The sequence below is a fragment of the Phascolarctos cinereus genome, unplaced genomic scaffold (assembly GCF_003287225.1).
Source record: "Phascolarctos cinereus isolate Bilbo 61053 unplaced genomic scaffold, phaCin_HiC Scaffold_7;HRSCAF=346, whole genome shotgun sequence".
Lineage (NCBI taxonomy): Eukaryota > Metazoa > Chordata > Mammalia > Diprotodontia > Phascolarctidae > Phascolarctos > Phascolarctos cinereus.
Genome location: NW_027556180.1, coordinates 54,219,840 through 54,232,832, shown reverse-complemented (window position 1 = coordinate 54,232,832; position 12,993 = coordinate 54,219,840). Strand labels below are relative to the sequence as shown.

Sequence of the window (12,993 nt, the reverse complement as noted above, 5' to 3'; positions counted from 1 at the left end):
TTTTTCCTTTGAAATAATGTGTAGTGGTTGCTGAAATTATTCTCCTAGAATAAGCTCCATTTATGAAAGCCAAGCTGAATATAAAAAAGTGATCTTTTGATACAGATAAAAGTACTAGAATTGGAGTCTGAAGACCTGGTTTCAAATCCTGTTTCAGACATAACTAGCTGTATGACATGGGGCAAATCACTTAATCCCTCTCAACATCAGTTTCTTCATCTGTAAAATGGGAATAACAGCACCTACCTTGCAAGGCTGTTGAAAGGACTAAATAAAAATAACTATAAAGTGTTTTGTAAGCCGCAACACTATATGAACACTAGCTCCTATTATTATATACAATTGGTCTTTCTAAGATTTTACACTAAGTATTAAAAATCCAATTGAAGATCTTAAAAGTTATTTTAAACCTACCGATATTAACTCATTCCTTCCAAATTTTAGCTTGGATTTGTTCTATAATACTTATAATTTTTACAACCTGATAGATTTAAAGGCTAGCTACCATATGGAAGATTCCAAATAATGATTTGGACTTTCACCTGCTAATCTATGAGTCATTATTAAGAAATGGATATATTTTAGTTACACTTCACATTTTTTTATCTACATTCCATATTTGTTGGCGTTCTATACTAGATAACAGATTTCTTTAAATTAATTTTCCTTTTAGAGATGGTTTATAATCTTGAAGTCATTATCCACACAAATTACAAATTATTAACTAAGTTTTTCTGACTGCTACATAAAATGAATCCCTTCTGTGGTGAACCGGAATAAATCTGATTTTGAAATGTTATCTGTAATCCTAAATTTGAAAAAAAAACAAAACCTATCCACTTGATTTTCTCAGTTCATATTTTATATATCTTTAGTTCCCTCGGTAAAGTATATTTAATTAAAATGACAGAATTAACTTTCCAAAAAAATCACTAGTCATCCCTTTACTTTAAAGCAAATACTGCAAATAAAAGATTGATTTACAACTTAAAAACAGTATTTGAATTTCCTTTTGAGCTGCCCCATTTGCATTAAGGGCACCTTCCTTTCACTCAGTTCATAAGCTCAGTGCTATTTTTGCCTGTTCACTCTCCCTCAGTACAGATATTCAATCTTGTCATCTCTATCTCCACAATACATCTCACACATCCATCCCCTTCTCTATTCATACAGTCACTACCCTACATCAAGAAAAATGCTATCCACCTCTAGAGAAAGTACTGATGGAGTCTGAATGCAGAGCACAGCATACTATTTTTCACTTAATTTTTTCATTTTTTTGGTCTCTGTTTTCTTTCACAACATGACTAATATGGAAATGTTTTGCATAACTGCACACATATAATTTGATTTAACGTATATCAAATTGCTCACCATCTCAGGAAGCGGAGGGAGGGAGACAATTTGGAACCCAAAATTTGAAAATACAAATGTTAAAAACAGTTTTTATATGCAATTGGGAAAAAACATTATTTTAAAAAAAGAGCTTATTACTGACACCTATTTATTCTCCTTGCCTCAAATTTCTTGCCTCTCCAGTCCATCCTCTACATAGTTGCAGAAGTGGTATTTCTAAAGCCCATATCAATAATGCTGCTCCCCTCTTTTCAATAAACTCTGGCAGCTCCCCTTTTCTTCTAGAGTCAAATACAAATCCCTCTGTTTAGCATTTAAAAAGCCCTTTACGATTGGGCTCCAATCTCCAATCTATCGTTCCAGTCTTATTATGTATCTCCTTTACCATGTACCCTGTGGTCCTGCCAAACTGGCTTTCTTACTGTTCCATACACATTCAAGTCTTAGTACAGGTTCTCCCCCAAGACTAGGATGTACTTCCCCTCCAACTCTTAGAACCCTTAACTAGAAAGCTCAGCTCAAACAATGTTTCCTACAGGAGTCCTTTATGGATTCCTTCTGCTTCTAGAGCTTAACTCCAAAAAAGGTACCCTATATCCTTTTACACCTCTCTAATAGGTTCATGCTTCCACTCATCATTGCGGATTTCCCAAAGCTTTGCCCTTCAAACCTCCCCCTCTTACCACCCTCTTTAGTGCCAAACCTTTTCTCTGCCCTCATACTTCTTGACCTATCTGCAGCTTATGACATTGTCAACCACCTTCTTCTCACGGATATTCTCTTTTCTCTAGTTTTTCATGACACAACTCCCTCCTGGTTCTCCCCTTCATTGACCACTCCTTCTTAGTAACCCTTCTTGGATCTTCATTCACTGACTGTGGGCATCCCTTAAAGCTCGTTTGTGGCCCCTCTTCTCTTTTCCCTCTTACTATTTCACTTAGTGACCTCATCGGCTTCCATGGTTTCAATGATCATCTCCATGAAGATGATTCTTAGATCTATTTATCCAACTCTAACCACTCTCCTGACTTCCAGTCTTCTATCTTCAACTGCCTGATGGACATCTCAAACTGGATATCTTATAAACATCTTAAAATTCATTATGTCCTAAACTGAACTTATCATCTTTTCCTCCAGCCCTTCCCCCTACTTCCAAAATTCCCAGTTACTATCCAGGGCACCACCACCCTCCCAGTTCTCCATGTTCACGAAGTAGGCATCAATTTTGACTCCTCATTCTCTCTTTTGCTGCCAAGCCCCATAGATTTTACCTTTGCAACACCTTTTGTATATATTCCCTTCTCTCCTCAGACACTGCCATTACCCTACTGCAAGCCTTTATCACCTTATGCAATAGACTTCTGGTTGGTCTCCCTTTCTCTCCTAACTTCAGAACATCTTCCATTCAGCTTCCAAGTGATCTTTCTAAAGCACAGGTCTGACCATGTCACCCCTTGCCCCCCAACCATCCACTCAAACTCCAGTCACTTTCTGTCACTGCCGGATCAAATACAAACTCTTGTTTATCTTTTAAACTCTTTCATAACTTGACTCCTTGCTGCCTTTCCAATTTTCTTAAACTTTATTCCCTTCTAAGTTTGATCCAGTGAAATTGGCTTCTTTGCTATTACTCTCACAAGACATTCTATCTCCCAACTGTGCATTTTCACTGGCAGTCCCTCACACCTTAAAAGCCACCTTGGCTTCCTCAAATCTCACCTAAAGCTCCATTTTCTATAAGAGGCCTTTCCTGGTCCCATTTAATGCTAGTGCCTTTCCTCTGAGATTACCTCAAATATATTCTGCATATATCTTATTTTACATAGTTGTTTGCATGTTGTCTCCCCCATTAAATTGTGAGGTCTTTGAGGACAAAGTCTATTTTTGCATTTCTTTGTATCCCTATCACTTAGCCCAGTGCCTGACATATTGTAAGTGCTAAATAAATATTTGTTGACTTGTATTTATTACCCCCATGTATATACTTACACATGTACACACCATATCCTCTGACAGAATGTAAGCTTCTTGAGGGCAATTATGCAATTTTTTTATTTGTATCCCAGTTGCCTAAGACAGTGCATGGCACATACTAGGCATTTCATATATGCTTAATTTAACATTCTCTATAAATGGGTTTTTCATAGCTCATCAAAATAATGACTGATAATAACACCGTATTTCTGTAGTACTTGACAGTGTTCAAAGCATTTCTCAAGGGCTCTACATAACTATCCTATAAAGTGGGGGGGCTGAACCCATCAGGATGGCTTGTGACATTCCTAAACGGGGTTACCTTTCATCCTACATTCTTAGACTGTCTGCTCCTACTCCTTTTGATGAAATGGAGGGCCACCAGGCCCCCCCCATCTGTCCTTCCACTGCCTCCCCAAGACACCCCAGGACTTGCCCTCTGCTGCTTTGCCCTGCAGTCCTGGAGCACTGCTGTCTTAACTCCCTATGTAACCAAAAGACCTCTGGGACTTCCATCCTTCCTCCTGCATTATTAATATTTTTGCTCCTTTCCACCTTCCCTGCGGCTGAATTTTCTTTTATATCATCTCCTCTAATTAGAGAGCGAGCTCTTTGAAAGCAGGACTGTCTTGACTTTTCTATTTGAATCTCCAGTGGTTGGCACATAGTAAGAACTTAATAAATGCTTTTAAAATCATTCATTCATTTATTATTCCCATTTTAAAAATGAGGCAACTCAAGCTCAGTTATGATAAGTGATTTGCCAAAGGTCACATGGCTATTAAGTAGAGGGGTCAGGACTAGCCCAGGACTAGCTCTCTGTATTCTCAATCCAGTGATGCTTCTGTAACATCAAAAGGCAAGATACTAGGGACGGCTAGGAGGTGCAGTGAATAGAGCTCCAGCTTTGGAGTCAGGAGGACCTGAGTTCAAATCTGATCTCAGACACAAAACACTTACTAGCTGTGTGATCCTGGGCAAGTCACTTAACTCCAACTGCCTCACCGAAAAATAAAAAAAATATATAAAAAAACCCAAAAAAAATTAGGCAAGATATTGTCTATCAGAATTAAAAATGATACTACTGACTTAATGCTAATAAAGAATTAATTTTAAGAGGTTTCTCCAGCAATGGTAAAGAATTTGTGCTGGTACAAACACACTTTTTTATTTAGTGCTTTTCCTTTCTGACCAATTGGATTCATTTGAAAATTTACCTGTTATTAATGATATAGTCTGTTGCTACAGAAGAGAGAAAAAAGCTAATGGTCCCACTTGGGAAAACCCAATTAAACAGATGGAACTACAAAATTCAAAACATCTCCCATGAATTTCAGAATGGGAGTGGGAAAATTGCTAACACTGAATGACATGCAGTACCATTCCCTTTTGGTAGCTGAGAGACAAATTTTAGTCATCTGCAGAAGTTTGTATAAAGTTCTAATGCTCCCTAGATGTGCAAACCACATGTATAAAAAAATGAGAATTCATAATGACATTTTTGAATGTGTCACTGTGTGCAGCTTTATGTACTCTGAAGAAATAAATGGCTGCATAATTTTTCTAAGTAATATTGTTATAATATAAAAAATAAAACACAAAGAGACAAAATTTATGGAGGTCTTTAAACTTGTTTCTAGATTAAATGATTTAGTCCTTTAACATTGGAATTCTTTAAAAAAAGTGAGAACACCGTCAAATATTACTGTATTATTCACTAATCTTCCATTAGCTTAAAAGCAAAAACATCAAGTCACATTTTCACCTTGAGAAGAACTGAATCAAGTCTTTCTAAAAATAAATGCAGTTTGGGTCTATGTTCTTTCATCTTTTAACATAACTGCAGAAAAAAAAAGTAGATCCGGTATTACAGCTAGACAATTTTGGACAGATTTGATAAAATAAAACAATACGCTAACAGAGCACAACGGAAGACAGGTATGTCTACGTCTTACTTGAGGAGGAGTCAAAAGTGATCGAGAACTGCTGGAGCCTAAGTGGGCTTTCTGAGAAGTTGCAACAAATGAACTTGAAGTGCATGGGTTCACAGCGGGTTGTGGTTTCACTATGGCTGTCAATTTCTGATTTCCAGTCTCTGAGCGATTACCATGAGAAAGGTTAATTAAGGCACTTGTTGGCAGTCGATAACCTCTTGCAGGTGAGCACCTAAAATTAGAGAACAAGCTTAAAAAGGCACCAGAAAGAAACAACATATAAGACTTTAGCTAAATAAAAAAAAAATTTGGGAAATCTAGTGTGGTTCTGGCTAGCCCCACATATCTCCATCCTTTCCACAAGAATGTGAGAGATTTTTGTCAAATACTCTGCTAAAACCTAGGGAAACTATATCTACAGCATTCCCTGGATCTACAAGGCTAGTAATCCTGTAGAAACTGGAAGTCTGGCATGCATGACTTGCTCCTTCATGAAATCACATTGGCTTTCTCTGATCACCGTTTCTTTTTCAAAGATTTTCATTAACTATCCCTTTATATATATATTAACATACTAATATGTTCAAGAATTTTGCCAGGAATCTTAGTCAAGTTCACTGCCATATATCATGTAGCTTTTGCTGTCTCCTACAAAAACCAAGAAAGTTGGCAGTCTGGCAGTGGTTTTTCAGTTTTCTTTCAGTTTTGTGGGATGTACACTATCTAGGCCTGGTGACTTGAAGGCATCATTGAGGGCAACTATCACTCTCCTTTACTGTGACTTTCTTAATGTACGTTAAAACTGAACTGCTTTTTTGGGGGCTGCCATCCTGTGCATTGTTGACTCATATTAAGCTTTCAAACTGCTCATTATCCATTTTTGCCCAACCTTTCAAAAGTGAGTTTATGAATACAAGTTTAGGACACATTTTATTCTCTTAGCTTCTGGTCATCATGCAAGTCTAGTGACATAGTCTTATATCCTGATTCTACTGTTGGATGTGGCAGCCATTCCCCCCAGCTCTGCCAAGGTTTATACTGTACGCAAATATGCCAAGTTTGGATCTCTTCCTTCATGTCAGTCAAATTTTCTTTGAGACACCACTTTCTCTTTTTAAGGTGATGAGAGTAAAATACTACTTATCTTGCTCTTGTATTCAGAAGAGTTAGTTAAAATTCTGTTACAATTATAGGCTCAGAATTTATTATGATAGGTATCCCTCATTTTAAATCAGTTAGGCAGACCAAACTGACTAGATTTACAATTGGGGAAACCAACTTGTATTTTGTATCTACCTTCATGAAATTTCCAGATAGAATCATAATACTATACTAAAAGGAAAAGTGATTTTATAATTTGCCAGGTAGGCCCTACAAATATCCAAAAGAAAAAGGATGGTGACAATACCTGCTACTTGGGATGATGATGAATTCAATTCACTTAAACAATTAAATTTGATTCAGTAAACATTTATTAAATATCTGATATATGAAAAGCACCATGCTAGATGCTTGTGGAGCTTAAAAGGTAAAAATGAAAAAATCTCTACACTCAGGGGCGATTTATTCTAATGGCAAAGGGAGGATATATCTACACACACACACACACACACACACACACACACACACAGAGTCTGAAGGAGGGAACACAAACAACTAGAAAACCTGTGCTGAAGACTGAATAAAAATAAGATTCCAAGAAGGAGAGGTGTGAAAAGAATGCATTGCAGGCAAAACAGACATGATAAATAAAGGTAGTGAGATGAGAGACAGAATGCCAAATTCACACTATCTGAAATATAGAAAGTAAATAAGTTTGGAAAGAAAGATTGGCATTTTGATGGGTTAAAATCTTAAGGGGTAATGAGAAGCCACTGATGATTTTTGAGTTAAATGGTCACATTTGTGCCTTAAGAAGATTTGTTTTTGGGCAATTGTGATGAGGGCAAATTAGAGAAAGACGATTCTAGAAACAGGGAGATGAATTAGAAGTAATAGTCCAGGTATGAGGTAATGAGAACTTGAATGAAGGTAGTAGCTGAGTGAGAGTAGATCTGATGGATGCTAGATGAAGGGGAGATAGAATTGACAAGGCTTGAGTGATGGAAAATTAATATGGTCTGCTGGTCTCTCCAGCCTGTTAGCCAACTACCTGGTACAAGTAAATGGATGAAGGAATAGGCAAACAAAGGGTAAAGGAAATGGAAACAATTTCAGCAAGTATCTTTGCTTATTTCCTAAAACCAAAATTTAACATCCTTCTTGAAATCCACATATGTTCTGGGGAGTGATAAGTAGGATTAGATCTGCCATACAAGAAATTAGGCCTAACACCAGGGGAATCTTCTCATCTATGTACAAAATAGGGAGCCATGTTCAAGCTGGGCACCCTCTGAAGATTATGAGCAGGCCTTGCCTATTAGCAGTCCAGGGGATAACTTCCTAGGGAAAAGTTACTGAACATAAGGCTGGGTTAGAGATTAGGATGATGTTTGGGACGGCCCATTTAAATGGCAGTAGGGAAATCCTCCTAAATGAAAACCTAGGTAGGAAGCCCTAACCTGGTATTCTCTGAAACGATATATACAACTAATAAGATATTTTTAGGCAACTAGGTGGCTCAGTGGATAGAACACTGGGTCTGGAGTAAGGAAGACAAGTTCAAATCCAAATTCAGAAACTTACTAGCTATGTCACTTAACCTGTTTGCCTCAGTTTCCAACAGCAATTACCTCCCAGGCTTATTGTGAGGATCAAATGACATAATATTTGTAAAGGGCTTAGCACAGAGTATTTAACTGTTATATGTTGGCTACAAATATTTGGAAATGGCTGAGTCTGGGGGAGGTACAGTTTTAGGGAAGAAAGATAATGAGTTTTATTTTTTACACACTAAGTTTAAAATCCAATTGTACATTCAGGAGGAAATGTTCAGCAGGCAGTTGGCAATACTGAACTGGAACTCAGGGAAGATTAGGTTTGTATATTAAGATGTGGGGGTTATCTCTGTAACGCTAATTGAACCCATGGGAGCTGGTGGAGTCATCAAGAGATAAGGTATAGAGAAAAAAAGAAGAGAGGACCCAGGAGAAAATTGTTTTAAGGATGAGGGAGACATAGGTGTAGTAAAGAAGTCATAGAAGAGAGAGATTAATCCATGGGAATAAGGAAATTCCTAAAAGAGCATGAACAATATAAGGTGACAAAAATTAGCTTCAGTAAGGAGAAGAGCCACCTCTTCCTCAGAGACCAGAGTAAAGGAGAAAAAAAATGAGTGATAATATAGAGGAGTTCTGAGGTAGGGGAGGAAGAACTCACAGTCTCTGACCTTGATTTACTCAGTAAAGATGAAGAAGTCCTCCCCGGAAGGAATGAAGGAGTAATATGAGGAGCTTCTGTGAAGAGGTTTGCAACAGCTTCTATGTGGGCCCTAACAGTTAGGGGAGGATCACCATGCACCAGTAAGTATCCAGCTAAGATCTGGTAAACATTGACTTCTTTCAGTATTCAGCACCATATGAGTCGAATAAGACAAGGCACATGGTAGAACTAAGTTTCAGCGAGGCATGAGTACAAACTGGACAGACAGCAAAGGAATCTGGGTAGTGGGTTGTGAATAGCTGACCTGTTCAACTATAGCTTTACCTGTGAAGGGATGGGAAGTGAAGTTGGAATAAGGTGATGAACTGGCAGTACATGTAAATGTGAAAGGATGAGAGATCATTATTAGGATGAAGAATACATTACAAAGGGGCAGATTCAGGATTGATGAAAAGTTTCCCAAACAATTAAGAGTTATCCAAAGGTGGAATTGGATAGCTTTGGGAAATAACAACTTCGCCCTCACTGGAGAACTTCCAACAAATACTGGATGACCATTTATCAGGCATGGTGTAAAAGGGTTTTTTTGTTCACTACTATGTTGGATTAGATGACCCTGGGATTTCTCATCAACTCTGAGATTCTGTGACTCCGAGTTGTCAAGTCTACTGCTCCTACTCACATAATAGCAGCATCATCTCATACACCAAAAGGTATAGTATTTCTGAATGGCCATTCATGCCTACAGACAGAACGATTCTTTCTTTATATTACAGTGGCTCTAAAGTCTGACTAGGGTGTTTTCTCAATTTGCGGGGGAGATGTTTTCACAGTTGTGCCTATGAAAGAGACAGTGCAAGAAAGGCTCACACTTCCTTATTTTCTGGAGGAATTCTGCTCTTGGCGGCCAGGTCCTTTCTTCCATGTTCTGAGTTTGTTTCCTTCTTCCTAGGCCAATGTCCCCAACAAAAAAGCATCCTATCTCTTCTGTTGAGGGGAGAATGGGGATGGCTGGCCTATGTCTGAGCATATATGTCCGAGCTTGCCTCTGGCTAGGGTGGAAATGGGAGGGGAAGGAAAAGGAAGCTTCGAAGGACACAAGCTTAATTAGTCTAATCTGAAGTCAAATTAATTCTCTTTTAATCAATTTAGACTGGATATCCAGTTTCTATCCATTTCCTGTAACTAGATACAGAGTAATGAATGGAGTGCCATTACCCTCAGTATTCTGACTGACTATTATTGCCCCTTTAATACTGTGTTTTAGATCTTATGCCTGCTGGGAAGCATCCTCATGACTTTGGGCTGTAGAACATGTATAGAGTTGAAAACTATGGTAATGAATTCTCAAGAAATCAGTCTTAGATGAGCTTCCATCTTGGAGCTGATAGAACTTTTTGCTAGAATGATTTACTCTAGCAAAATGATAAGGCAAGGGGCCAGACTGAGCTCTAACCCTTGGAACCTAGCTGTTTCTGTTGATGATTATTTTTTTTAGACTAGGATGGTAGCCTTCAAAAGAAAACGTGTTTTTAGTTGATGAGAATGGGCCAAAACTGCTTTTACCACATACCTATTAATTAACCAACAAGCATTTTATTAAGTACCTACAGTATACACCAGGGAGTATCAGGTACTAGGGATACAAATGAATACAAAGCATGAAACTCATTTTGTCTTATCACGAGACAAAATAAACATCTCTAAGTGTACACAGAAAAAATATAACAAGATTAATTAAAAAATAAATACAAAGTAATTAATGTGGGGTAGCTAGAGAGAAAAAGGCATTAGCAAGATCAGAAAGAGCCTCATATGTTCATACTCTCTTGATTCTGAGAATATGCCTATGTGTCTAACCACAAAGGAAAGCTTCTAGAGTGGAATCACCCCAGATCAGAAATAAATTTTTAAAAGTTGTATATAAAGGCTTCCAAGTGACATTCAGGAATAGCTAAAAACTGTATGGTCCAGGAAACTGGGGGATGGCCAATGATGGGTATGAAGCAAGAAACTGCTGGCTATATTGCAGAGAAAAAATCATTAGGAAGCAAAACTCCCAACAAGGATAGCACTGATGTAAAGCAGTATAATAATGGCAGTCATTCCCTGTAGTAAACACCTGTGACTGGAATTGAGGATCGTGATTTTTAAGTGAGGAAATAAGCAAGCACTACTAATGGGATTATGGGGAAGAAAATTCAAATGTTAACACCAAGTTTCTCATTAATCAATAGAAACCAAATTAAAGAAATACTTTTCAGTTTTTCTTATAGCATTACAAAGCTCATTTAAAATAAAAAGCAGAAATAAATTTAAATTTAGGTGACACTCATTTAATGGATGCATCATCATTAGGAAAGACAAACCTTATCCTTAAACCTCCATGAAATTCTTCATCAAATAATACTTCAAAAAGCACATCTGCTTCTCTACTAGCTGTAGAAAAGAGAATCATTAAAAAGGAAACGTCAGTTAATTTTACTTTTACTAATATTCTTTCACATATTCTCCTGAGATATATTGTCACAAAAAACTCTTAAATTTTATATTTCATTCATTAAATAGCTTAAGGTCCAAGGATTTAAAGAATTTTAACCAGAAAAATGGTTGTAGACTACGACCATGCTCTGAAGGGTATTAACTGTATGCTGCAATATCAGTTTTTCTTATTTGGGAGCTTTCAGAAGTCTAGTAAACAAATTTTTCTTCTAGAAAGCTAAAGATCGAGTTTTTAGTTAGCAATCAAGACAATGGGAATCACCTGCATACAGATTATATAAATTATCTGATTTATTGGTACAGATATTTTAAACCAACACTAAACTCAGTTTCCTTCTCGTCTACTTTGAAAGTCCATCTGCAAACACTCTCTTACTTTTACAGCGGGAAAAAGATTTCATTTTTCCATAAAAATTAAGAGACTCTAATGAAAAGTAGAGGAATATCTCACTTGTCTCTTAAAATAAAGTTTTCAGACTGATTAAGTAAAAGACTAAAGTGAGGACAATGTTCTCTGATCTCACGAAAACTTATTCATACCTGCCAGAGGTCTTGTATAATTTTAATGTGGTAAATAGAAACCTCCAATTTCTCAGCAGCCCTTTCTCAACTTCCCCTTCTTTTAACCACTCCCCAGATGACTAGGCAAGATAGAAAAGGAGGAGAATTTTTTTCAGAAAAGGATAAGCTGAAAATATTAATTAAACTTTTAAAAATAGGATTTTCCCCCTTATCTGATTGAAAGCCATTCAAACCTACTTTGGCATAAAAAAACCAAATAAACATGTTTGTTTCCAAGATAACTATAGTTTAAACACATAACTGGCATCAGAATAAAAATATTACCTCCTTTAATTCCTATTATGGTGCCACGGAGGCCCACAGGAACTGAAAAGTTCTCTCTCACATTTACAACACGGTCAAAAAGACGGAATTCTGCATCCCGATCAGGAATAATTCCCTGTTGTTGCTCTAAAGGCTAAGAAGAAAAAAATTAATTCTAGTATTTTTTTAAAGTCCCCCGCCCCCAAATAGAAAAGACTAGGACATTGGGGAAAAAAAGTTAAAGCAGTTGAATCTGCTATATTTTGCTATGAACATCACTTACTCTGTACAGTAAATGAGGTTTCACTGTCACTCGTACCTTCTTATTACTCTTCCTTTGCTAAAGAAGTAGAAAAAGATATGCTTAAAAATTCAATTAACAAACTATTCATTCACTTTCAAATATTGTTAACAAGAAAAGAAAAGCCTCTAAAATCAAGCAACTATTCCACAAAGTGAAATGATTAAATTTTCAGGTGTGAGAAGAACATGAGTTAAAGACTGAATTATGACATTCTAAAATAATTACTTTTTATAAAATCTAAAATGGCACCAATTCATTAAAGGATTTTTGTTGTCAATTAAATTCAACAACCACTTATTAAACTTCTGCTATGTGCAAGGCATTGTGCTAGACCCCAGGAATACTGAGACAAAAAGAAAAAAGTCCCTGCCACCAAGAAGCTTATATTCTACTTTGGGATACAACACATAAATAAGTAGTATTTATTAAAAATCTACAATGTACCAGGTGCTGTGCTAGGCTTAGAACAAAAGTAAAGAACGAAACAATAACGACTTGTGATAAGCTTACAAGCTAAAAAGGGAGATAAAAAAATACATACAACAACATAAAGTTCAACAAATACATAAGTAAGCATACACGAATACATACCCACAAAGTAGTTAAAAACAAAGGAGCTTGGGAGGGAAGACATTAGCAGTTAAGGAGATCAGGAAAGGCTTCTTGTAAAGAATAGTGCCTGGGAGGTACCTTAAAGGAAAAGACAATTCTACAACATGGAGTTAAGGAGAGAGGGGATTCTAGGCACGTAGGATGGTGAGTTGGAAGGCATGGAGT

General features: G+C 36.9%; 1 protein-coding gene across 6 annotated transcripts in view; it reads right to left on the bottom strand.

The window, feature by feature from the left end:
* XRN1 (5'-3' exoribonuclease 1) overlaps positions 1-12,993 on the bottom strand; it is a 98,723-nt gene that overhangs the window by 18,985 nt on the left and 66,745 nt on the right. For 5 of the 6 annotated variants that reach the window (XM_020970919.2, XM_020970922.2, XM_020970918.2 and 2 more), the window contains 4 exons: positions 12,196-12,252; positions 11,934-12,066; positions 10,955-11,024; positions 5,286-5,496 (listed from right to left, as the gene is read on the bottom strand). In XM_020970919.2, the coding sequence (XP_020826578.1) occupies positions 5,286-5,496; positions 10,955-11,024; positions 11,934-12,066; positions 12,196-12,252 (471 nt within the window). Of the gene's footprint in view, positions 1-5,285; positions 5,497-10,954; positions 11,025-11,627; positions 11,729-11,933; positions 12,067-12,195; positions 12,253-12,993 lie in introns of those variants that run through there. The other variant, XR_002321426.2, reaches the window with a different exon arrangement.